This window comes from Mesoplodon mirus (assembly GCF_964341445.2).
Source record: "Mesoplodon mirus genome assembly, chromosome: 10".
Taxonomy (NCBI): Eukaryota; Metazoa; Chordata; class Mammalia; order Artiodactyla; family Ziphiidae; genus Mesoplodon; species Mesoplodon mirus.
Window position 1 is genome coordinate 94,410,205 of NC_138986.1, and position 23,294 is coordinate 94,433,498.

The 23,294-nt window shown below is 35.7% G+C and overlaps 1 protein-coding gene across 3 annotated transcripts in view; it reads right to left on the bottom strand.

Annotated features, from left to right (window-relative positions):
* PHIP (PHIP subunit of CUL4-Ring ligase complex) overlaps nucleotides 1-23,294 on the bottom strand; it is a 125,989-nt gene that overhangs the window by 42,755 nt on the left and 59,940 nt on the right. For 2 of the 3 annotated variants that reach the window (XM_082634174.1, XM_082634175.1), the window contains exons 16-21: nucleotides 16,442-16,570; nucleotides 14,598-14,823; nucleotides 10,627-10,764; nucleotides 9,669-9,852; nucleotides 5,688-5,805; nucleotides 872-1,012 (exon numbers count right to left, since the gene is read on the bottom strand). In XM_082634174.1, the coding sequence (XP_082490300.1) occupies nucleotides 872-1,012; nucleotides 5,688-5,805; nucleotides 9,669-9,852; nucleotides 10,627-10,764; nucleotides 14,598-14,823; nucleotides 16,442-16,570 (936 nt within the window). The remainder of the gene's footprint in view (nucleotides 1-871; nucleotides 1,013-5,687; nucleotides 5,806-9,668; nucleotides 9,853-10,626; nucleotides 10,765-14,597; nucleotides 14,824-16,441; nucleotides 16,571-23,294) is intronic. The other variant, XM_082634176.1, reaches the window with a different exon arrangement.

Genomic DNA, 23,294 nt, shown 5'->3' on the forward strand with positions numbered 1-23,294 from the left:
TTATATAATGAGTATATTTTATCTTTTTTGCCAGATTGAACGTATCATTTTGTTCTGGCCATACAAGGACCTGAAAGCACTGGAGACTAACTTTTAAATTACGGTTAGAATACTCTCGGTTTGTGCTAATATTGCCCTGTCCATAGAGAATATATGTGGAGAATCCCCACACATGTCTAACACTGCAAAACGTAACATGACTTCAAAAATGTGTAGCTGTCAACATCTCAGATCACAGAGTCTCTGACTTAACTGTGAGTGAAGGGGTAATAGGGAGAGTGAGACAGGGGAAGGAAGACCATTGTAATTGCTAAATAAGACTGATTTGTGACTGCAAATGGATTCCCTTTGCTGAAAGAATACATAATTTAGTAGGGACAATGATATTTATGGAAATAATTATACATAAAGAATATTTTTAAAATTTACATTGAGAAAGCTATAAATTGGTACAGAGATTAAAAACTAACCAAAATTGTCAAATGTCTATTGATCAGTTATAGTTACAGACTAGAGCTTCATGGTACCATTTCAAAAACTTGGCTTTGGAGTGAAAGGAACGTGGGTTTAGTCCCTGCTCTACCATTTAGTTAGGTAAATGTGTAATCTAAACATCTTTGAACTTCAGAGCCCTCAAAATGGGAATAATTAATTCACATGCATTTGTTTTGTGGACTTGAGGTTATGAACATCTGTTCCATGCCCAGAATACACACTACGGTCCTTCAACTATCACTATCATTTTAAGACCTAGACAAACCATGTTTGAGCTACATCTATAAATATAACAATGAATGCAAAGAATAAAAGTTACATTAAAAAAAACAAGCAAAAATGGAAACAGAAATCTATGAATGTGCTGAGCTCTCACATCTGAAGAACTAGTGCCATTTTCTATCTCTTCTGAAGGTCTGGGAGTCTCTTCCAATGCAGATCTCGTACGATAATTGTGTTGGTTTGCTTGCTGCTTTTTGGATTCTCCAAGATCCAGAAAATGTTCATGAGTATGATTCTGGAAAAAAGTAAATTAAATTTATTTAGAGTATGCTTAAAGAACGCCTTTTACTTTAAAAGTTGTATTTTTTTTTTTTTTTTTTTTGCAGTATGCGGGCCTCACTGTTGTGGCCTCTCCCGTCGCGGAGCACAGGCTCCGGACGTACAGGCTCACGGGCCCAGCTGCTCTGCGGCATGTGGGATCTTCCCGGACCGGGGCACGAACCCGCGTCCCCTGCATCAGCAGGCGGACTCTCAACCACTGCGCCACCAGGGAAGCCCTAAAAGTTGTATTTTTTAATGATAAAAAACCCATTCATATTTAAGATATCCCATAAGTAGACTATAGTACCAGCTCAAATATCTTAACATTAAGCTAAAACACAGGTTTATGATATGCTGAAATTCACTTGCTGATTGATAGGTTATAAAAACTTTTTTTTCTGATGAGGATTCATAATAACAGACTAAGCCTACCACTGAACTCTCCTGTACCTACGCCAAACCTATAGAACAGATATAAGAAAGAGGACCACAGACTGTGAGGCATATATAATAAGGCAGATGCAAACTAGAAAACAAAATGGTGATCACAAAGCTAACCAATCACTATGAGACTTGGATACCAGGTGACTAGCTCTCTCTTCTGCTGCAGGCAAATGTGAGAAAAAAGTCTTCTGCAGCAGATGAGAAAACAACTAAGACTGATCAAAATAACTGATAGTCCAACATGGTTACAGAGATGGAAAAAACTCAACAAACAGAAGAATTTACACCTGAAAAAAAAAAACCAACTTGTGAATATAAAAAAAAAGAAGGAAAATACTAAAAATTGCCTTTGAAAAAAGAGACTGACATCAGACTTATACATACAACATATCATGCAATAAATCATACAATAAGAAAAAGAAGCACTATCTTTAAAGTGTGGACAGAAAATAAGTTTGAACCTATTAGTTATATCCTCAGTCCTTTGAACCTATAGTTATATCCTCACTTTCTTTTTTTTCTCTTCTCATTAACTTTGTTTTAATGGATCTCAAAATTCTGTGACAGATTTCTGGTCAAGTTGTTTCCATTAAAAAGTACTGATTTAAAAACTAGTAAGTTAAAACTGCCACATACGGAAAAACAAACGGTCCACAAAATATTCTGTTTCTTCAAGGTTTTATGATGCATTGTTATCAGTCTTTTACTATTAAGCTTAAATGGCTGATCAAGACAAACAGTCCTGAGACAGTTCTTCCACCACTGGTTAAGACTGGGGTGCCCAGTACTGGCGATACTATTCATTTAGCCTTCTGAACTTTCTGGGCAGATGTGGTGACCTTGCCAGCTCCAGCTGCCTTCTTGTCCACTGATCTGGTGACACCGAGTCAAGATCCCAACTCTAATTTAAGGAAAGGAATACCTAATTCTGAATTTCCATTTGCATCAGAGAAACATCTGTCCCCATCATATGCATAAAATTGGATCATATCACAGTACTCGGCAAGGCACTGGGTTTTTTCAAGTAAGCAAGATGTGGGACAATAACTATACGGCAGAAAAGATAGAGGAGTTATTGTGAAATACTTGGAGAGCCCAAGTTTCCCCATATTCTATGAGATGTGAACTTGGTATCCAGGGATAATGCAGAGAATGATTGATGGAGAGAATCTTTTCAATGACTCCAAAGATCTTTTTGTTTTCTTGGCAAGAGGGAAGTGAGGACCCTTAGGATCACTGCAGCCAGGAAGGAGGACGTTCTCTCCTGGTTATCTCACCTCATGTCACAAACAGCAAAGCGACAGTCAGAGGAGCTCTCAATACACAAGGGGCTTGCCAGGAACCTAACAACAGTGGCAGGCAGCACCACCACCTTTCAAGAATTTGAGGCCATCTTCCAGAAGCCCCTTCCCAGAACAGTGACCAATCTTCTCCTTCAGGTCAGCAACCTTGCAAGCTGTGTGAGCTGAGCTGTGGTACAATCCAGAACGGGTGCATAGCCAGCACTGACTTAGCTTGGATGGCTCAGGATAATCATTTGGGCTGTGAAGCCGGCTGCTTCCATCATTCATGGGTTATTTTTGCTGTCAGGAACCACAAAGCTACTATGGCTAGCAGCTCTGACAGACACGTTCTTGACACTGAGGTCTACATTGCCTCAGAAGAGCTTCACCCAAGGCTTCACGTGCACTTCAACAGACTGTTTTTTTTTTTAAAACTTCAGTTGTAATGATGACTGGAGCAAAGGTGATCACATGCCAGATTTGAGAACCCCAGTCTGCACTGGCCCACAGGGACAGTACCAATACTACCTGGAGGGGCAGGCACTAAGGGCCTGTCCATTAGACAAGTCGGTGGCAGGATACCATTCAGAGCTTTAAGCCGCATGGTTCCACTGGCACTGCCATCTTTACAGGTGACTTTCCATCCCTTGAACCAAGGCATGTTAGCACTTGGCCCCAGCATGCTGTGACCATTCCAGTAAGAAATCAGCATAAACACTACTGTGTTGGGGTTGCAGACAATTTTCCTGTGGGTGTTGATTCTTTAATTTCCTCTTAACTCTTCTAGCTGTAGGGCGCTCAGTGGAATCCATTTTGTTAACAACAAACAAAAAGTCTAGTATTAGTCAAGTTCAAGTTCATGTGGTTCCCTTCTCTCTCCAGAAACTTTCAGAATACTCTCTGTTTTAGATATTTTCAAATCTCACTATAATGTGCTTAATTGAGGTTTTAAATTTTTAAATTTTGTATTATTTTTTTCCTTATTCTAGTTGGCACACTATGCATTTGCTCAGCTAGAGATTAATTCTAGGAAATTCTGGATCATTTTTCCAACCCTTTTCTCCCTCTGTATATTTTTTCTTGTTTGAAGACTCTTACCAAATAAAGCTTTTTTTTTTTACTACGTACTTCTAATCTCTGTGTATATATGTGTATATACAACATACACATTACATAAACATACACATACATGTTTTTCACATTTCCCTCATTCTCTCCATCATTTTATCCCTTGTTGATGCATTCTGAAGAGTTCTTCAACTTGACATTCCAGCTTGTTAACTTATTTCTCAGTGTTTTGTATTCCTCTATTCAACCCATCCATCGAGTTCTCCATTACAAAGACGTTTCATCCCAATCTCTCCAACAGAACCCTCTCCAAAACAGCTTGCTGCTACATCATGTTTCCAATATCCTCTCTTATCTCTCTCAGAATAATATGCTGTGTTGAGTATCTGAATATGTTTGGCTCTGGTTTCCCAAGTGTATTGGGTGGCGCTTGGGAAGGCAGGGAAAAAAAAAAAAAATCTAGGTCTTGCCCTGTCTCATAAAAAAGATTCTGTATGTGTATGGGGGGATGGGGCTGTGTACCTCAAGACCTATAATACTGCAATACAGTAGTGTTATAAACACTACTGTCCCACTTGCTTTTTGTCACTTAACAAATACCTCATGAACGTTTCTCCAAGGCAATGGAGTGAGCTCTAACTCATTTCTTTAAAAAGCTGTAGAGTATTCCATGGGTATATATATGTCATGACATCCTACCTTTTGTCCACCAATAAACACTAAAGTTATTCCAGTTTTTGCCACCAGAGACACTATAAATATCTGCATGCACACACACATATATACATTCACATCAATTCTTTTCTTTCTAAAAAAATAGTCTTCAAAGTACCACTACTGGATTAAAAGATAAGCACATCCTTTTAATTTTTACAGATATTACCATATTCCATCCATAAAAGTGGTAGCAATACAAGCTCACAATCATTATATGAATTATGTCCCCACATCCTTGGATTCAGAGCAAAGGATACCAAAAAAAGGGTATGCTTTCCAGCCACCATGAAAAAAACAACCAACAACAACAACAAAAACCTAAAAAAGAAAAGATTATTTCTGATTATAACAACAGAAACTGTAGCAGTGTAGGGTCTTACTGATGCCAAGGTATGATACCCTTAGTAAAGGAAAACATAAAATAATAGCAAAGGACTACTTGAGTCCTTCGAAGAGTCACAAAACAGAAAAGGGAGCTGTAATAAAGGAAACTACTTTAGAAGGTCTGAGGAACTCAAGTAAGAGGAAGGAGCACAAAGCTGGGTCTAGAGACCAGTCAACCCTTGACACTCAAGAAGGTTAAGTATATATCTCTCCCAGATTAGGGCATAACAGTTGAAATCCACTGGACTGAAAAGTTTTTCCAGAGTAGGATGACAGAAAAACCGACAGGGCAAACTAGTAGGGACAATTTACCTATCTTAATGGAGAAAATGAGAACTATTATTTATAGCAGCAGAGCTGACTTAATTTCCTGCAATAACAAATAGGTGCAAAACAGTAAAAAAAAAAAAAACGTGTAGGACAAAAAACAAAACCAGAACAGTTTTACAGTGTGCCACCAATGGCAGAACTAAACAAAAGATCTTGCTTAGGCTTAAGGTGTAATTTATTAGATTTAACAGGCATATTACAATTGGCATTTGGGGAAAACATATGCTAAAAAGTAGGAAATGTAATATTAAAGATTTAAAGATAACCCAAAGATAATCAAGAATTAGCTATGTTAACTTTATTTCATTAGTTAAATATCCTGTCTACAATATTAACATGTTTACTTACAAAAAGGCCTTTAATTACAAAATGGTCACTGTACTTATAAAGCAAATATTAAACATCAAAGTAATTACTATTTACCTTTGAGACAGTGGGCACTTTATTCTCTTTTGGAACTGTGAAGTGTTTTCTTTTCTCTTCTGATCTGTATGTCTTTATCTCTTCTTCTCCCTTTGCAGTTCTCCATTCTTCTTGCCTACTGAAAGAGAATTAAAAGCCACACATAATCTGTAATGTTTATAACTGATTTCTCCCCAAAGGGAATGTTAGGTATCAGAGAGGGGATGTTACTCCTGATGCCTTCTTTTCAGATGAGGCACGTGATAAAGATTTCTGAGTTTAATTTCATAGATTGGGAGCTCTGGACATTGAGCACTAAATGACTGGAATACTGGAAAGACAGACTCCGTCCACTTGAACTAGATACTACCGTCTCTACTATAGTCTTTGGCAAATAAAGTTTTAGGATCTGGGAACACGGTTACTCCTAAGGTAACTGCTCCAAGGATTAAAAACAGAATTTATTTATTCTTCAAAAATTATGTCAGTGTTGGGCTTATGCTGTGATAACCTTATGTGCCATACAGATAGCTGGAATTTTAAAAAAAAATAATAAAGGCACAACAGACCCTTGAGGTAGAACTAACATTAACTCCCGAAGCCCTGAAAGAACTACATTCTCTCCAGTGAAAGGCAGGTCAGGCTTCAGCCACTGAAAAAACTTCAACTCTATCCAGGTACCAAGCTGAATTTGAGCAACAGAAGTTTTGAGGAACATTAACTGTGAACTTTAATTTCATGGAACCTGAACTCACAAGGACAAGAGAATTCTTAAAAATTTTTTAATTCCTTAAAACTTTAAAGTTTTTGAACTGGAAGGGTATTTAATCTTTGAACTTTAATTTTCCCCTGGAGATATCAGAGTTGGAAGGGAGTTAATATTCGAACCTGGAAGAGCTCTATAATGTTGATATTCTGTTACTTGGGTATATCAATGTTGTCATTTTATGCTTAATTGCAGAATCTCTAATGTGGCTGGTCATGACTCTCAATGGAAATGAGTGAACTTGAATCTTTTTTTTTTTTTTACATCTTTACTGGAGTATAATTGCTTTACAATGGTGTGTTAGTTTCTGCTTTATAACAAAGTAAATCAGTTATACATATACATATGTTCCCATATCTCTTCCTCTTGCGTCTCCCTCCCTCCCACCCTCCCTATCCCACCCTAGGTGGTCACAAAGCACTGAGCTGATCTCCCTGTGCTATGCGGCTGCTTCCCACTAGCTATCTATTTTATGTTTGGTTGAACTTGAATCTTGTGAAAAGAATGCCCTTGGATTTAATTTCGTTTGTTCTTAATTTGTTTTTTTAATTAAACTTTTTTATTGAGATAACTGTAGGTTCACATACAGTTCTAAGAAATAATACAAAGAGGTTCCTTGTATCCTTTACCTAGCTTCCCCCAATGGTAATATCTTGCAAAACTATGGTATAACATCATAACCTGGATCTGAATATTGATACTACCCACTGATACTCAGAACTCCCCAGTTTCACTTCCACTCATGTGTGTGTGTTTGTGTGTGTATTTAGTTCTCTCCAAGTTTATCACATGTGTACATTTGTGTATCCATTGCCCCAGTGAAGATACAGAAAGAACATTTCCATTACCACAAAGATCCCTTGCGGTGCCCTTTTAATGATCATATCCACCTTCTTCTCTTCCTCCTCAGCCCTTCCTCTTCACAATGTCTAGCAACCACTAATCTGTTCTCCATCTCTATACTTTTGTCATTTCAAGGACTTTTGTCATTAGTCCATAAATGGATTAATACATAACCTTTGAGACTGGTTGCTCACCATAATTCCCTGAAGATTCAATCAAGTTGTGTATCAACAGGTTGTTCTTGTTTAATGCAGTCTTATTCTATGGTGTGGATATACCATAGTTTGTTTAATCATACACCCACTGAAGGACATCTGGGTTGTTTCTAGGTTTTGGCTATTACGAATAAAGCTGTTACACATTTGTGTACAGGTTTTTGTGTGAAAATAAGTTTAATTTCTTTGGGATAAATCCCCAAACAGTGCAATCAATGGATCATGAGATAGTCTTATGTTTAGGTTTTAAAAAAAATGCCAAACTGTTTTCCGGAGTGGCTGCACCATGTTACATTCCCACCAGCAATGCATGAGGGATCCAGTTTCTCCACACCCTTCCCAGCATTTGGGGCTGTCACTGTATTTCAGCCATTCTGATAGGTACAGATTATTTTACTGAAGTTTTAATTTGCATTTCACTAATGGCTAATGATGTGGAGTATCTTTTCATGTGCTTATTTGCCATCTCTATATACTCTTTGATGAAATGTCTGTTCATAGCTTTTGCCCAATTTTCTAATTGGATTGCTTTGTTTACTGCTGAGTTTTGAGAGTTCTTTATATATAATAGATATTAATCCTTTGTTGGTTATGGGATTGGATTTAATTTTAATGCAAAGCTCCAGGAAGGCCGAATACCCTTTGAAGTAATGGCCACAGCCTCGCTGGACCATACGCTCAATGGTCAAGCTCAAAGAAAAAGAGATAAAAAGGTGACGAATATCTGGAGAGAAACAAATCTCCCCCACTGTTCCGTGGGCAGGGACCTCCACCACCAACGAGCAACCCACTCCTGGACTCTTTTCACCTCCTTACTCATTCTTCTCTAGGGGAGGAGGAGTGAACTAATTAATTAGGATGCTCTAGAAGGAAAATCCAGCTTAGCATGGCCCAGTTCTATGCCCTGTTTGCCATGTATACATTCTTCTCTGCACTTTCAAGAAGCAAACCAGCTGCCTCACATGGGGGAAATACCATGGCCCAGTGGTACCTTTTGCTGGGGTTCAGTATTAGGAAGCACTCATTCATGCAGATAAAAGTCATGTTCTTCACAGCCGTATGAATAATAAAATATGCTCATTTCCTGTCTTACTCTTTTGTGTTATTTTTTACTCCTTCAGAACTATTTTTAAAATGATGGGTATTATTTATTGCACCTTCTTCAAACCTTAACAATAGAATTAAAAAGTAGACAGGAACACAGCTAAAGAACATCTGGGTATATTTGTCATCAGATAAAGTTATGGTTCAAATTCAAGCTTTAGGTGTATAATCCTAAAACCTAACACAAATTTGGGTGTGGTCCAATCAAAAAAGCATAATATATATAAACATTCAGATTACAAATATTTTTAATTATATAATTACTCTTATCTTTTAAGAACTAGGAAATCCTAAAATCAAATTTGACCTTCCTATGTTTTTTGTTATAGTACAGTATTATAATATATAGTCAGTATTAGTTGGGGCTCATATGGACCTCATTCATGAGTATTTCATTAATAAAGAATCAAAAGGAATTGGATATAAACGTCCCTCACAGCAATGACCTTGAGAATAGGATTACATAAAATCAATACTTTTTAATTTACATATGTATACTTTTAAGTATAAAAAAGATTTAAAAATATTTATATAATCTATTACCAATAAATAATATAATGTATTTTCACTATGCCTCTGAATGATGTGGTGTGAATGATTAGTAAAATCCACAAAAAACTAAATTACAACAAACTATGAATGTGTTTTAAGATACAGTTAAACAAGACAAACTAAGATTTAAATATGCGCTACTCAGTAAAATCTCATATTTGTTCAAGCCAAGTTTATAATTCCCCCCCCATTCACCTTAACACTCCCCCCATATCATTTATATGAATCATCCTAGAAAGGGACATATACTGAAATTTAACTTTTCTCCAGAGTCATGAATAGTTTAAAACATTAGCTCTGCAGATAAATTTAAAACAAATTAACACACCACTGTAAAGCAATTATACTCCAAAAAAAAAAGAGTCACACTTAGGTATCAAGACCCAATTGAATAAAACACTATGTACTGTCAAAAAAAAAAAATTAAAACAAATTAGAGCTAAAAAGGTGCTCTGAAGACTGTAATTCAAAATGAATACAAACAACTATGGTACATAACGATTCATAATTCCCCTTCCTTACCTGGCTACACCAGCTGATAACTCAGGTACTACCACCCTTCGACTCCAAGCTACAAGATCCCGCTCTGTGGCTATTTCACTTCTTGGTGCATTACTATGCATTTGCCGTACACCTTCGATTTGACCACTACGCCTTAGTCCTACATTAGGTGGTGAATGAACCTCTGAGGTAGAACTTGTAGAGCCTAAGTTAAAAAATTAATACAGTAAGTTCTATTTAGAGACACTTCTCCATTAGCTTCTAACAGGAAACACACACACACACACACACACACACACACACACACACACACACACACACACACCAGGGGGAAAAAATCCATACTATCTTCCACGTGAAACTTCATAGTGCTGTGGCAAATAATCACATCACCAAATTAGGAGCTAAACCACAAGCAAAAGCTTAATGAAAACAGAACATGGTTATTCAGTTGACTAGATAAGTTAATGAATCATGACTATGGACTGTTAAGCTCCAAAGATGTAAAACCTAATATTACTTAAAAACAAATTGCCCACTGTGTATTTTTTGGGAAAACTATATAAGAAGCAAAAACAGACACAAACCCAAGGACATTTATGGTTCATAAATTTGCTTTAAATTTTCTCTAAAGTTTAATAATATACAACAATAAGGATGGTGAGATGTTCGAGAATGTGGCTTTGAATGTATTCCATAAATTATTGAATAAATTTATTTTTAACATTTTTCTAAATTATTCATATTTATTATAGGAAATTTGGAAGAATATATACATTAAAAAACTCATTGTCCATAGTTTGAAACCTTATATTAAGAATATTTTTTAGGTCATTAAATATTCTTCAAAAACATGATCATTTTGGCAGCCTAATATTTCACGTAATGGATTTACCATATTTGTTTAATCGCTTCTCTACTGCTGTAGGTTTAGACTGCTTCAATTTTTTAAATATTTCACTTAAGAATCACTGCTTACCTCTACTTAAACGGCTGGTATTACTGATACCTGCTTCACCAGAACGTCTCAGGTCTTGCTCCTGTTGTAGTCTTTGAATCATACTGTCCAGTGGGCTGATCTCCTGGTTTGCTTGCTGACTTAAAACTTGGTTCAGTCCTATGTGAACCACAAAAATGCTAAGGATATTTCAAACCATATTACTTATCAACCTCACTTTGAGTCCAGAATTAAACATAAATTTTGCTTGAGTAAAAGACCTAAAATGAGCAACTGTGAATGATAGGAGAGAGAGAGAAAAAAAAAAAGGAAACATGCCCCCTTCAATCTTCATTAAAAATAAGGATGATGAGGATGACATAACTTTTACTTAGTGTTTACCATGATTCAGGTACTCATATGATCATTACAATACCACAATCCCATAGGTATTATTAATTCTACTTTATAGATAAGAAAATCAAAATAACTATTCAAAGTCATGTATCTAGTAAGTGGCAAAAGAAGGATTTCATCTTAGATCTTCTTTTAAAAAAGGCCAATCTGATTACCCACTTTCTCAAAAAGCTTTACTGCTTCATTCAACAAATTCTTGAGTGCCCATTATGTATTAGGAACTATGCCAAGAAACTGAGGATCCAGTGGTGAACAAGATACATCACGGTCCCTGACCATCAGGGAGCTAACATTCTAATGGGGAAATTGAATGATAAACCCATACACAAATGAAGATTGGGAAAAAATGTTGTCAACATAAAGAAGGTGATGAGATAGAGAAAATGGGGAAGGAGAGAAATGGGAACTACCTATGGTGAGTCAGAAAAGTCAAAGAAGCCCACTTTGAAAAGGAAGCATTTGAGTGAGACTTGAAGAAAAAGAAGAAATAGTCACCCATGTGAAGAGCTAGAATACACTCTGGACAGAAGGTAAGAGCTGGTACAAAAGCTCTGAAGTAGGGAGGAACTTGATGTATTTTAACCCATCCTGCTTTTCCAACATCAATTCTCACCCACACCAGTGATATGAGACTACCTGACTCTTACTCTCGTAATAGGATATACACCTTTATGCTTTGGAGCTTTTGACCACTTCAAGTACAAATGTGATAAATGCTAACATCCTTCAAGCACCAAGAGAAATGGCATCTCCATATTTCCTATGTGAAATCTTTCCAGACTACCCCTGAAACACCTAATACAATGTAAATGCTATGTAAATAGTTCCCTGCAAGTAGCAAATTCAAGTTCAGCTTTTTGGAACTTTCTGGAGTTTTCTTCCTGAATATCTTCTATACGGGGTTGGTTGACTCTACAGATGCTGAATCCAGGAATACGGAGGACTGACTGTGTACATACCTTAGTACTCAGCCCAATATAGAAAGGAAGCCCACTACTTAGTTCTTCAAAAGCATGAATTTTCTTATCCATCTTAATATTCTAATTCTAAATCTAGAACAATGCTAGGCATATAAAGATGCTCAATCCTGCTGAACAAATAAGAAAATGTATGTTATGAGATATATGAAAGGCATTGCCACAAGGAGAGAAAACAGCAATTAATATCGGGTGTGTGGGAATGTAAGCAAGGACTTGATGAGATCAGACTTTTAGAGTGGGTTAGTAAGATACAAAGTATATTCTGAAATGAAGTAGTAGTAGTATGAAGGTATAAGAAAAGAGGAAATTACATGTATTAAGCACATAAGGTTATTTCATTTTATAAGAGAAAACTAAAATTCAATGAGATAAAATAACTTGACCAAGGTCACAAAGCTAGAAAGTGGTAAAAGTGAACAGAGGTAAAAATTAAAATGCCTATGGATGCCTCTTTCCTGGTATACTGGTGAGAAAACATCTCATGTTTGAATCTGACATAGCTCAAGTTTACAACTGAGAAAACATTTAAAGTGTATTGTTCAGCGTAGATATAACAAAACTGCACTCAAAGCAACTTATTACAATATCCAACATGTATGTTTACCTAACTCTATTTCCCCAAATAAATTTTACTACAGATCTAGATTTGCAAATAGAAACATAATTAGAAATGATGCTGAAGATTTTTTCAAAAAGTATTTTTCTTTTGTTCTATTTTTGTACCTGGCAAGTCTAAAATAATGAAGGAAATGGTATCTACCCTGAATTCTGTGAGCTACTAGAACACTTAAAAATTCTGTGACTCACTCTGAAGCCATAATTATTGCTCTGGGTTCTCTTGTAGCCCAATACTATAACTGGTGTCTATTTCATTTTCAAGATCAAGTCCACTTGTTACTCTAAGGGCAGCTTGGCATGGAAGAAAGAACAATGGACTGGGAGTCAGAGCTGGATTTGAGTCCCTACGATTCCGTGTACTTTAACTTGAACAAGACATAATGTTGTTAAATTTTCATTTTCTCAATTTTTAGAATTGGGATACCACAGATAAAAGGATTAAGTGAGTGTTATTTATGAAAGCCCTTTAAAAACTGTTAAATGAAGGGAAGAATAATCACGATAATTAAGTAGCACTGATATTTTAATAAATGAGTCCTTTTCTTTTTTCCATGTGCCTGAAATCCCAGCCTAGGTACCTGACTGAAGCCTGGGAAAGACCTGATTCTTGCCAGTTCCCCACTAAGGGAATGAAGACATTTATCTTAATTTCAGTCCTATGACCAAGACTTCTCTAACAACTGTGAATTCTCTAATCTCTAATGCCTGCCTAGATTTCTCAAATCCTGCCTTTTCTTAGATTGAGTTCATGCTGTGTCCACGTACTGAAACATTTTAGTTTCACATACTCTAGAGTCTTTATTATAATTTCACATGCCCAATCTTTTAAGAAAATAAGAGATGATTGATTTTTCTGTGCTGCTTACAGATTCTAAATTCATTATTTAAAAGTTAACTCATTATATATTACATCCCATATATGTCCTTCATATCTACTTAGAAGTTTTGTCCATTTATGCTAGACGAGAACCTAGTTTCATAAACATTTTTCTAGTCTAAAATATAACAAAGATTCATAATTGCAAAACTGGTTTAACTTTCTTTACAGTCCTTCCAGTTATTTTCACTTAATAAATTAGTGCTGTTCTTCTTGCCAAAAGCAGGGAAGAAGCCTGTAGACCTTGTCTCCATTTCAACTCCCATTTGATTCTTCAACTAATTCAACTTTCACCCTCCAAAACAGCAACACTTTTCATTCCTATCTTAACTTTTCTTAAACTTTTAAAAGTTGATCACTTCTTAAAACAATTGTTAACGTGAACAGGCTATCTAGTCTTTTATTGATTTATTTTTAATATTTATTTATTTATCTGGCTGTGCCAGGTCTTAGTTGCAGCATGCGGGATGGGATCTTCGTTTGTTGCATGCAGGAGCTTTCAGTTGCCACATGTGAACTCTTAGTTGTGGCATGTGGGATCTAGTTCCCTGACCAGGGATTGAACCCAGGCCCCCTGCATTGGGAGCGCAGAGTCTTAGCCACTGGACCACCAGGGAAGTCCCCTAGGCTATCTAGTCTTATTCTCTCTCTCACATCATACTATTATTTGCTTTAATAATTATTCATAATTTTTAACTATGTATTTGTTTATAACTGTTTACTAATCTAACTCACTCCACGAGAGCAAGAATTGCATTTGTTTACTTCACTGCTGAATACCACAGCTTAGCAAGTGTCACCGACAGAGGAGATTCACAATGTATGTTACTGAATGCATAAATAAATGAACTGACTCATCTCATACCAAATATAGACTTACCCTATTAGTCCTCAGAAGGTTATAAATAGATATAGACGAAAATTGCTTTAAACCTCCAATGCTTCTTAACTGTCTTGCAATACTTAATTAAGCATTATTCAAAGAACTTTAAAGAAGTATAAAAATCATTTTACTTCTCATCTGTTCAAAACAATTAAAAACAAAGTTCTACCCAATTATCAATTTTATACGTTTCAATAGGAAAAGGAAAATTTAGCATGGAATTAAAATGAGCATATACCTGAGGAAGTTACCCCCATCTGAGGGATGAGTTGCTCCTCCCTGCAATTTTCACGACCAGGAACTAATCTCTGATATCTTGATGGATGAGGGTTACCATCGACATCGACCAAAAAAGGCGGCGGCATTAGATGAGGTGCTTGCTGAGTCTGTTCATCTAATACAAAATTGTTGGCATCACGGATAAGGGGCCGATAATCACTGTGAAAGAACATTTGATCTGCTATCTATAAAAAGAAAGGCCCATAAAAGAATGGACAAAGAAAAATTTATCATTATAGATTTCTAATGGAAGGTAAACATTTTAATATAAATCATGTATTAAACAACAATATAAAAGAATATTATTTTCTTGAATTACCTGTAAATAAATCTTTGTATGTTCTACATTAAATTTTACGATTAGAAAAGTAGCTGCTTTGACTTGAGGATATGGGGAGGGGGAAGGGTAAGCTGGGACAAAGTGAGAGAGTGGCATGGACATATATACACTACCAAACGTAAGGTAGATAGCTAGTGGGAAGCAGCCACATAGCACAGGGAGATCAGCTCGGTGCTTTGTGACCACCTAGAGGGGTGAGATAGGGAGGGTGGGAGGGAGGGAGATGCAAGAGGGAAGAGATATGGGGATATATGTATATGTATAACTGATTCACTTTGTTATAAAGCAGAAACTAACACACCATTGTAAAGCAATTATACTCCAATAAAGATATTAAGAAAAAAAAGTAGCTGCTTTAAAGTTTCCCTGGAATAGAGACTGTATTCATAAAAAAAATTTAAAAAACATTAAAAATAAGTTACATAATTTCAAATTAAATGGTAAAATTAAATCTAGGCATAAATCTTTCAGCAGTACTTTTACTATCCCAGGGCTATCATGCTTTATCTTATCTTTAAAATTACTAAACATGGTTATTATTTGTTTTAGCACTTTGTAACGAGAAATCAATTTATTCTCTGAATTAAACTCTTTAATGAAACCACTCATACAATTTAAGAAAATCTGTAAGTATACAGTAAGCATGGTTTATATAATAATAATATAAAAATTAACGACAGATTTTCTAAGAGAATAAGCATTTTCTCTAAAATTTCTGAATATAAAAATTAACATGGGGCCTCCCTGGTGGCGCAGTGGTTGAGAGTCCGCCTGCCGATGCAGGGGATACGGGTTCGTGCCCCGGTCTGGGAGGATCCCATATGCCGCGGAGCGGCTGGGCCCGTGAGCCATGGCCGCTGAGCCTGTGCGTCCGGAGCCTGTGCTCCGCAACGGGAGAGGCCACAACAGTGAGAGGCCCGCGTACAGCAAAAAAAAAAAAAAAAAAAAAAAATTAACATGAACTCATACCTGACACATCTGTAACTTTAAATTTTATTATTTAATTTGGAATTTCTTAAACCTGAACGCTTCAGTTTTTACTATGATAACCTTTTAAACAACTCTACCACAGATAAACAATTTAAATCTTTTAGTCACTAATCTCACATAGGGTCTTGAATATTTAAAAATATTAACTACCATCACAGTAGGCCATGCATTTTTTTGAGAACCACATAAAAGCCACAGAATTGTACCTCAGACAAATGCATATTCTCCATATAAGTAAAACATTTTACAGAATTTCAACGAATCCCTCTATGGACATCTCCAACACCCATCTTATATACCCCAACCTAAGAATTGCAATCTAGACCTTTCTAGCAGGCTAAGTAAAAGGTTATTTCTTCTGAAATATAAAGATTATTATCACCTCCCTCCCCAAAATACAACCCCTAAACATCTATGGATTTAAAACCAAACAAACAACTATAAGGAGTAGATATACAGTCATCGTACTCTACCTTGTCATATTTGCTACTGGAGCCAAAGCCAAAAATTAAAAGATGTCCATGAGAGTCTGTGCATGCAAAATGCTGCCCATCAGGAGAGCATTTGCAGTCAAATACTGCACCATGTCCTTGGCCTTCAATCTGAAACGTATTTAACCAACAATCAGAAAACTGCCATTAAAATATAAAGAACTGGTTGGTCACTATTGTTACTAAAATTCTATGATAAAAGATATGTAAGTATATATCCTAATGAAGTGAAGATATAACAAACACAGTATAGTAACAAAATTTGTGAATATTCATGAAAGTGCCAGATTAAAAGCCTTGAAAAACAACGTATTATCTTTATCCATAGACCAGACACAAGTCAGGAAATAAAACACCACCATTCTCCCCCACCCATAGTTCTGCTTCATGTCTGTAACCCGGATTTAAAATGGAATTGCACCTTACAGTCCATCTCATCTGCATTTAATCAAGCCCTTTCAGCAAAGGCTGACAATGTGGAGTAACTGTAGCAATTTTTTGGTAACTCTTGAAGTAATAGCCAGAGATCACTGCTCACAAGACACTAACTTTTTCTTTTTGGTAATAAATTCCCTTGATGGTCTGACTCATTTTTTAAATGATGAATTTCAAAGGTTAAAGAAAAGGTTTTTTTTACCTGATAATTGCTTTCTGTTTTCCAGTTCCATTAATCCAGAACGAATGGGTTTCTCCCTGCAACCTGTCAATCAAACAGAGGTGGCCAATCACCACTCTGAATTTTTTTGCTCTCAGTGCTTCTTCAGACTATGTTCCAGTTGAAAACTTCTTTAGCAGTGTTCTGAAAGAGGTAAAAATTCTACCCTATCTAAAGCACAACTAGGGACTGAATTTCAGAAAACAACTAAAATAGGGAGTTGACTCCCTAACAAATAACAACTAAGGATGATTTTCAACAAATGTGACTGGATTTCTGGATTAGCAGAATCGGAACACACACACATTATCAGGTAAGAAATACCTCCTCTCTGTTCCGGTATCCACTGATCTAGAACAAATTGGTTTTATTAGTAATATCCCAATATCCCAGTAAATGCTTGGAAAAGAGAGAAGTGGTAATTTTCTTTCTTTAGTGTTAAAAATATGGCACAGGGATGAATGTACAGTTCACCAAGTACAGAAGTGAAATTAAAATTTTGAAGAATAGTTGATTTCTCAAGGAAGGTTTGCATTTTGGTCAAAAGAGAAAATGTTGTTCTAAAAGAAAGGGCTCTGCCTAAGAAGTTTATATAGTACCACAAGTGGGATTACCTCAAAAAGAAAACTAATTTTTCCTTTGGCTTGTTGAAAAGAAGGAATGAGCACACAGGTGTTTATTAATGCTGTTTTGAACGGTGATAATAATGGAAAAGAAATAAGAATAACTTTCCTTAAAATTTAATCACATGAAAGAAAACTGGTGAAGTACTCTAACGTCTAATACACTAAAAGACATAACATAAAAGCAAGAAACTGAGTAAGTGAAACAGGATAATTTCTTGGTTGTGAAGAAAGTTGGAGGATAAGATAACAGAGAAAAGGAACTGATTCCAAGTCTACTTTAAAACTATTCAAAAATAAGAAAGAACAGAACTACTTCTCCAGATTAACCTAAGGGCATTAAGTAGCTATATAGCTTTGTATTTTCCAAAAATGAAAGAATATAAGCAGAAATGTCAGGATTCACATCTCTATTTTTCAGTGTTGTCTAGGGAAATAACAAGTTACATGAACTGTTATAATACCTAATCACACGAACAAAGTTTAGCTCTATATAGAATTTTACATAAAAAACTCAAGACCAAAGAATTAAAAGTGTCTTGGCCATGTGTTGTTAGATGTTTTATTTACCTCAATTCACTCAAAATTTCACAAAAGACAGAGAAAAAAAAAAAAACCCCAACTACTTTATAAATCTAATATAATAAATGCTCCCAGAACTGTAATACTATTCTAAGTTTACAATTCTAAGTATACGGTAGAACAGAGGAAGAGATCTGAGAGTCTGACTCAGCAATGCCAAAGTATGTCTGATGGATGTTCATAAGCATGGTATCCTTTATATAATGTTTAGACAATGTTGCACATTCTTCTTTTGGGGAGGTGGCGGGGGGGAGTGGTGGTGAGGATTATCAACCCTATACCCATGCTACCTACCAATGTTGCCACATTTACAGTTAGTAGAAGATCTCTGAGAGAATACTTGGGAGAGGCAGAACTTCTAAAGCTCTAAAAAAGCAAAGAAAAAATAGCAATCCTATTGAAGATCACTGTGTTGCTATACAATAACACATGCCACTGTGAATATGGCAGGATGGTACAAATTCTCTTGGTATAAGCCATCTGTATAACTCCAGAGTGACTTTTATATGGAGAATATGAAAGTGTATTTCAAAAGTACATTATTTGGATTAACTATTCATTAAGGAAGACAATGGATCTGCTTTACTTACAAACCAATTAGAAAAGGTGCCCATAACCTTACTATGTAAAATGCCAAATTTATCTTCGGAAAAAGCTCCTCAGATAATAAACAGTCCTAACTACAAAATGCTGTCTAGCCTTTCCAGTTGATACAAAGTAGGAAAATATTTTACTTTCCTATATAGCTAAATATACCCTAGCTATTTTTATGATTTATGCGATAATTAACTAAGCCAACCATTAAAGATAGTTAAATACTTCTCTCTGAAAAGGATTTCATCTTCTTAAACAAGGGTCAGAATATTTATGACTAAGAATTCTTAAAGAAAAAATTTAATAATGAAGGCACTATTTGAATATGCATGTGTAACTAGAAAGCAATGAGATTTACGTTAAAAAACTAAAAGAAAATATCCTTTCTAGTCATATTAAAGTTATATGAACCTATATATATTATATATCAACTACACTTCAATTAAAAAATACATTTAGATAAAAAGGTATATGAACCTATCATAAAATTAAATGCTCAACAGAAAGTCAACATAAAATTTAACATTGTACATAACTTATGCTTGTACTTATAGCATGCTCTAGTAAGTTTAAAAACAGAAAGAAATGAATAATAACAAATTTTCAAAATCAGTGAATTTTAGATGAATTATTCCCCTAATAATATCAAGTATGCTTGCTAAACATTATTTGGGACATATGTAAACAAAGACCACATAATAAAACTCATACTTGCTAAACCACAGTAAAGAAAGCTGAGAAAATCCATGAGGTAATGTTCACTAATAAGTAAAAATTTCAAGAATAGGAGTTAAAAGAAAATAGAAAAATACATTCAGCGACTATGATAAGGTTATTTTGTTTTGTTTTTTAAAGTAAGAGATGAAAAGACCAGACAAGTTAAAATAATGACTCCTTTGTAGGAAAATTCTCAAACTGACTAAAGAATTCTAGAAATATTTCCAAGAAATGAGCAGCACAATCTTGTTAGTTTAGAAGTTTACACTGAACTTGGAAAAAATTAAATCAATGCAAAAACTTATGAATTAAGAGCTTTGGTGATGATAGAATTGTCATATTTAATGAAGAATACTAGTACCCTTTTCAAGGCAGAATACAATCCACAACTTCTAATATAATTCTTGTGAAGTAGAAAGATGAATAATTAAAGGAGACAGAAGGGTGATGCCTAAGACTGAAGAGACCTCTCCTCTAGTAATGGGTAAATCACTTAATATCTCTGGGAAATGATAAAGGTCATTTAAATGATCACTAGAGTCCTACCCACTTCTAAAATCCTAACACCTAATATTCAGGAAGCCTCTTTTGGAAGAACTGGACAATCTGAAAATGAGGTATGCTAAAAGCACCAGAATGCAGACTAAAATTATAGGTCTAGATTACATCAATTGTGAGGAACACACAGAGATGAATATGAGAAGTATGTACTCCTAAAGGAACTCAACACAAATCAGGATGCTTAAAAATATTGGTTTTCTTAGGCAGAATCATCCTTTTATGGAATTATTCCACGTCTATGACCACGGTCAATTTTGGGGTCTCATTCATTTTTTAAAATATACCATTGATTAGAAGGGAGTAAGTATCTCACCTAGAAAATACTCCACAATTTCAAATTAGGAACCTTTCAAAATATCCTAATAATTTTTTTTTTTTTTTTTTTGCGGTACACGGGCCTCTCACTGTTGTGGCCTCTCTCGCCACAGAGCACAGGCTCCGGACACACAAGCTCAGCGGCCATGGCTCACGGGCACAGCCGCTCCGCGGCATGTGGGATCCTCCCGGACCGGGGCACGAACCCGTGTCCCCTGCATCGGCAGGCGGACTCCCAACCACTGCGCCACCAGGGAAGCCCTATCCTAATAATTTTATGGGATAAATTCATATCCCAAGAATAAAGAGCTGAGAAACTAAATTTATGCTAAGAATTACCCTTAGAAAGTCTTCCTTATGTATAAAGAACCTTTAAAGCTTATCAACCTGGGGAAAAATAAACTTAATTAAGAATGTACACTAGAAACTGGAGATAGACACTGTCATACCTATGATTAAAGTATGCTTAGGTCACCTTCTAATTACTACTATAGTAACAGTGTAAACCAAGAATATATCTTAAGGGAAGCTATCCACACTCCAACAGTCCAGGTGTCATCAAGTTACTTTAAAAGATTATTCCTAAATAAATGTTCATTGAAAATTCTTTAATTAATGGTAACATTATTACATATGAATTAAAGATAGCTATTTAAAATAAATGGTGCCAAGATAAATAAGTTTATATAAAAAAGGAAACTGTTGTAACTGACTTAATAAAACCAGCAAATATATAAAAGTGATTCTGAAGAATCAACTCTAACGTTCATCAAAAGAAAAATGGGGCCTCCCTGGTGGCGCAGTGGTTGAGAGTCCGCCTGCCGATGCAGGGGATACGGGTTCGTGCCCCGGTCTGGGAGGATCCCATATGCCGCGGAGCGGCTGGGCCCGTGAGCCATGGCCGCTGAGCCTGCGCATCCGGAGCCTGTGCTCTGCAACGGGAGAGGCCACAACAGTGAGAGGCCCGCGTACGGAAAAAAAAAAAAAAAAAAAAAAGAAAAATGTATTACTAAAATAAATAACTCATCTTCAAATTTAACACCATTTTGTTTACCCATATTCTGATTTCTCTGAGGGAAGTAATACTATTAATCAAGTCCTCCTTGAAACTGATTCTCCTCCTTTGGCCTCTCTGACATAGCATGGTGTCTTCCCAACACACTTTCTGGAGATTGTAATCTCTTCTCCATTCTGCTAAACATGACTAAGGTTGACCCTTAAACAATGAAGGAGGTTAGGGGCGCCAATCCTTTGCACAGTCAAAAATCCACATATAACTGTAGCCAGCCCTCCATATATACGCAGTTCCTCTGTATCCAGGGTCTGCATCCCATGGATTCAACCAACCGCAGACTGGGTAGTACTATAGTATTTACTACTGAAAAAATCCGCATGTAAGTAGACCTGCACAACTCAAGCCAATGTTGTTCAAAGGTCAACTATATTTCTAAATGTTTAGTTTTAAGCCCTCTACACTGTCCTCTCTATCTCCATGAGGAGGTAGACATCTTTCTACACGGAAGACTACATTTCTTTCTCTCTACAACTAGCCTCTCCAAGTAGTCTATCTCCAAGTGCTGGCTGTCCATTTCCACAAAAAGTCCAACACTATGTCACAATAAACATATTTTAAAAATCCGTTTTCTTTCACATCTCTCATATTTCCATTAAGAGTATCACTGTTGTCAAGATCACCTAGGCTCAATACTCTTAACACATTTATTAAATTTTCTGTCACTCTCTAGCTCTAATCCTTCTGTCATCACAGAACACCAAGTCCTTTGTATGTTTTTCTTTCACAAATTTACTACCTGTCGCTACAATGTTTCATCATGATTTCACTGATGAAAGCAGATCTCCCCCACCTATCCAATTTCATACCTGAAACACTACCACTGGCAACCAAAATATTTTTCTCTTAAGTTTCTAGAATATAAAGTAATTCACCAAAACCCCCACTAGGTTAGCTATTATTTATGTTTACAAGTAATTTGAGGGCACCAACAAGCCACTTCAATTTGTTTTTCATTTTATCACCCATTTTTCAAAGTCTATTCCAGAAAAACTTTCCAAATTACTCTATGAACATGCCTTAACATTTCTTATTTGGCTATTTATATAATATTCCTCTTACTTATAAAATTATCTTCTGACACAATTGTTATTTATCTTTCAAGGCATAATTCCAATTCTTCCTTCTCTGACCATCCACCCTGAAGTTATCCTTACATCTTTAGATATACCAATTATCTTTTCTCATATGGCACACTACCATTTCAAACTATTTAGCCATACTTATCTTTTCAGGTATATTTTATCTCCCCAACTTAACTGCAAGCTGGATTAAAAACAAAAACAAAAAAAGGACCACATCTTACTCTTCCCATATTCTGTGTTTATGTACAAAATCACTCAAGTATCTGCTAATCAATATGTTTTCACCTGCATGTTTACATTCTGTAATTTTACATACTTTCCCTTATAACTATCAAATCTCAAAATATCCTTGTGATAGCAACTCATGGAACATGTCAAAATTACTACATGAAAAAAAGTAATTCACCAAATATAATATAGTATGACAAGCTCACATTCGTGGCAACAAATATTAAGATATGTTTTTGATATCAAGATATAGATGAGAAAGAGACAGAATCTAAAGAACCCCAGAAACCTGAAAGAAAATGACAATAACTGAAGTTTATAATCAGAAGATTGAAGGTAATTTCTTATGCAGAGAGGCTGAAACAAAGAATGGAAGCATCAGAAAAATCCTTTTAACAAACAG